This window comes from Fulmarus glacialis, unplaced genomic scaffold, assembly GCF_000690835.1.
Source record: "Fulmarus glacialis isolate BGI_N327 unplaced genomic scaffold, ASM69083v1 scaffold13870, whole genome shotgun sequence".
Lineage (NCBI taxonomy): Eukaryota > Metazoa > Chordata > Aves > Procellariiformes > Procellariidae > Fulmarus > Fulmarus glacialis.
This window is the reverse complement of record NW_009187193.1, coordinates 4,087-4,727: the sequence shown is the minus strand read 5'-3', so window position 1 is coordinate 4,727 and position 641 is coordinate 4,087. Positions and strand designations below refer to the sequence as shown.

The 641-nt window shown below is 66.0% G+C and overlaps 1 protein-coding gene across 1 annotated transcript in view; it reads right to left on the bottom strand.

The window, feature by feature from the left end:
* Nucleotides 1–629, bottom strand: part of FBXO10 (F-box protein 10) — a gene marked incomplete at its 5' end in the record, with an annotated part of 20,744 nt that extends 20,115 nt beyond the window's left edge. Inside the window, one exon of the mRNA XM_009574315.1 lies at nucleotides 47–629. Coding sequence (XP_009572610.1) covers nucleotides 47–629 — 583 coding nt within the window. The remainder of the gene's footprint in view (nucleotides 1–46) is intronic.
* Nucleotides 630–641: the final 12 nt, after the last annotated feature.

Genomic DNA, 641 nt, shown 5'->3' with positions numbered 1-641 from the left:
CCATCGGCCCCGGCATTCCCACCACGCCCGCTCCACCAAGCCTCACCTTGTAGAGCACTGAGGTGAAGCGGGCTGGCATGAAGACCATGTTGCAGAGCCGGGCGGTGGGGCAGTGCTGGTCGATGCTCGCCAGCAGCGCCACGTCCCCCAGCTTGCCGTGCCCCACAACCTCCACGGGCACCTTCAGCAGCACCTCGCCCTGCTCCTCGTGCACGCCAGGCAGCAGCACAAGGCGGTCGTAGGGGCTGGCAGCAGCCAGGGCGGCCCGGAGGCTGCCAAACTCACCCCCAACACCGACGCAGAGCCGGCGCCGGCCCTTCCTCCTCCGGAAGAGGGAGAGGCAGTTGGAGGACTCCAGATCCTGTGTGTTTTTGGTCCAGGTTTTGGAGGCCAGGTAGTGCTGTTTGAAGGCCTCTCTCCAGGACCGTGGCTCCATGCCAGGCTGGTTGGGCCAGTTGGGGTGTCTGTGCTCGAGGCAGCCCAGGCAAAGCTGCCGCCAGCGCGTTTTGTCCAGACTGAGGACGAGCTCATACCAGGCTCTGCAGACCAAGCTGCAGCGGCCCAGGTCAGGGAGATATAGGTAGGATAAGATGAGCTGCCACAGCTCCACCGGACGGGCGGCGGCCACCCTCCCCACCCGG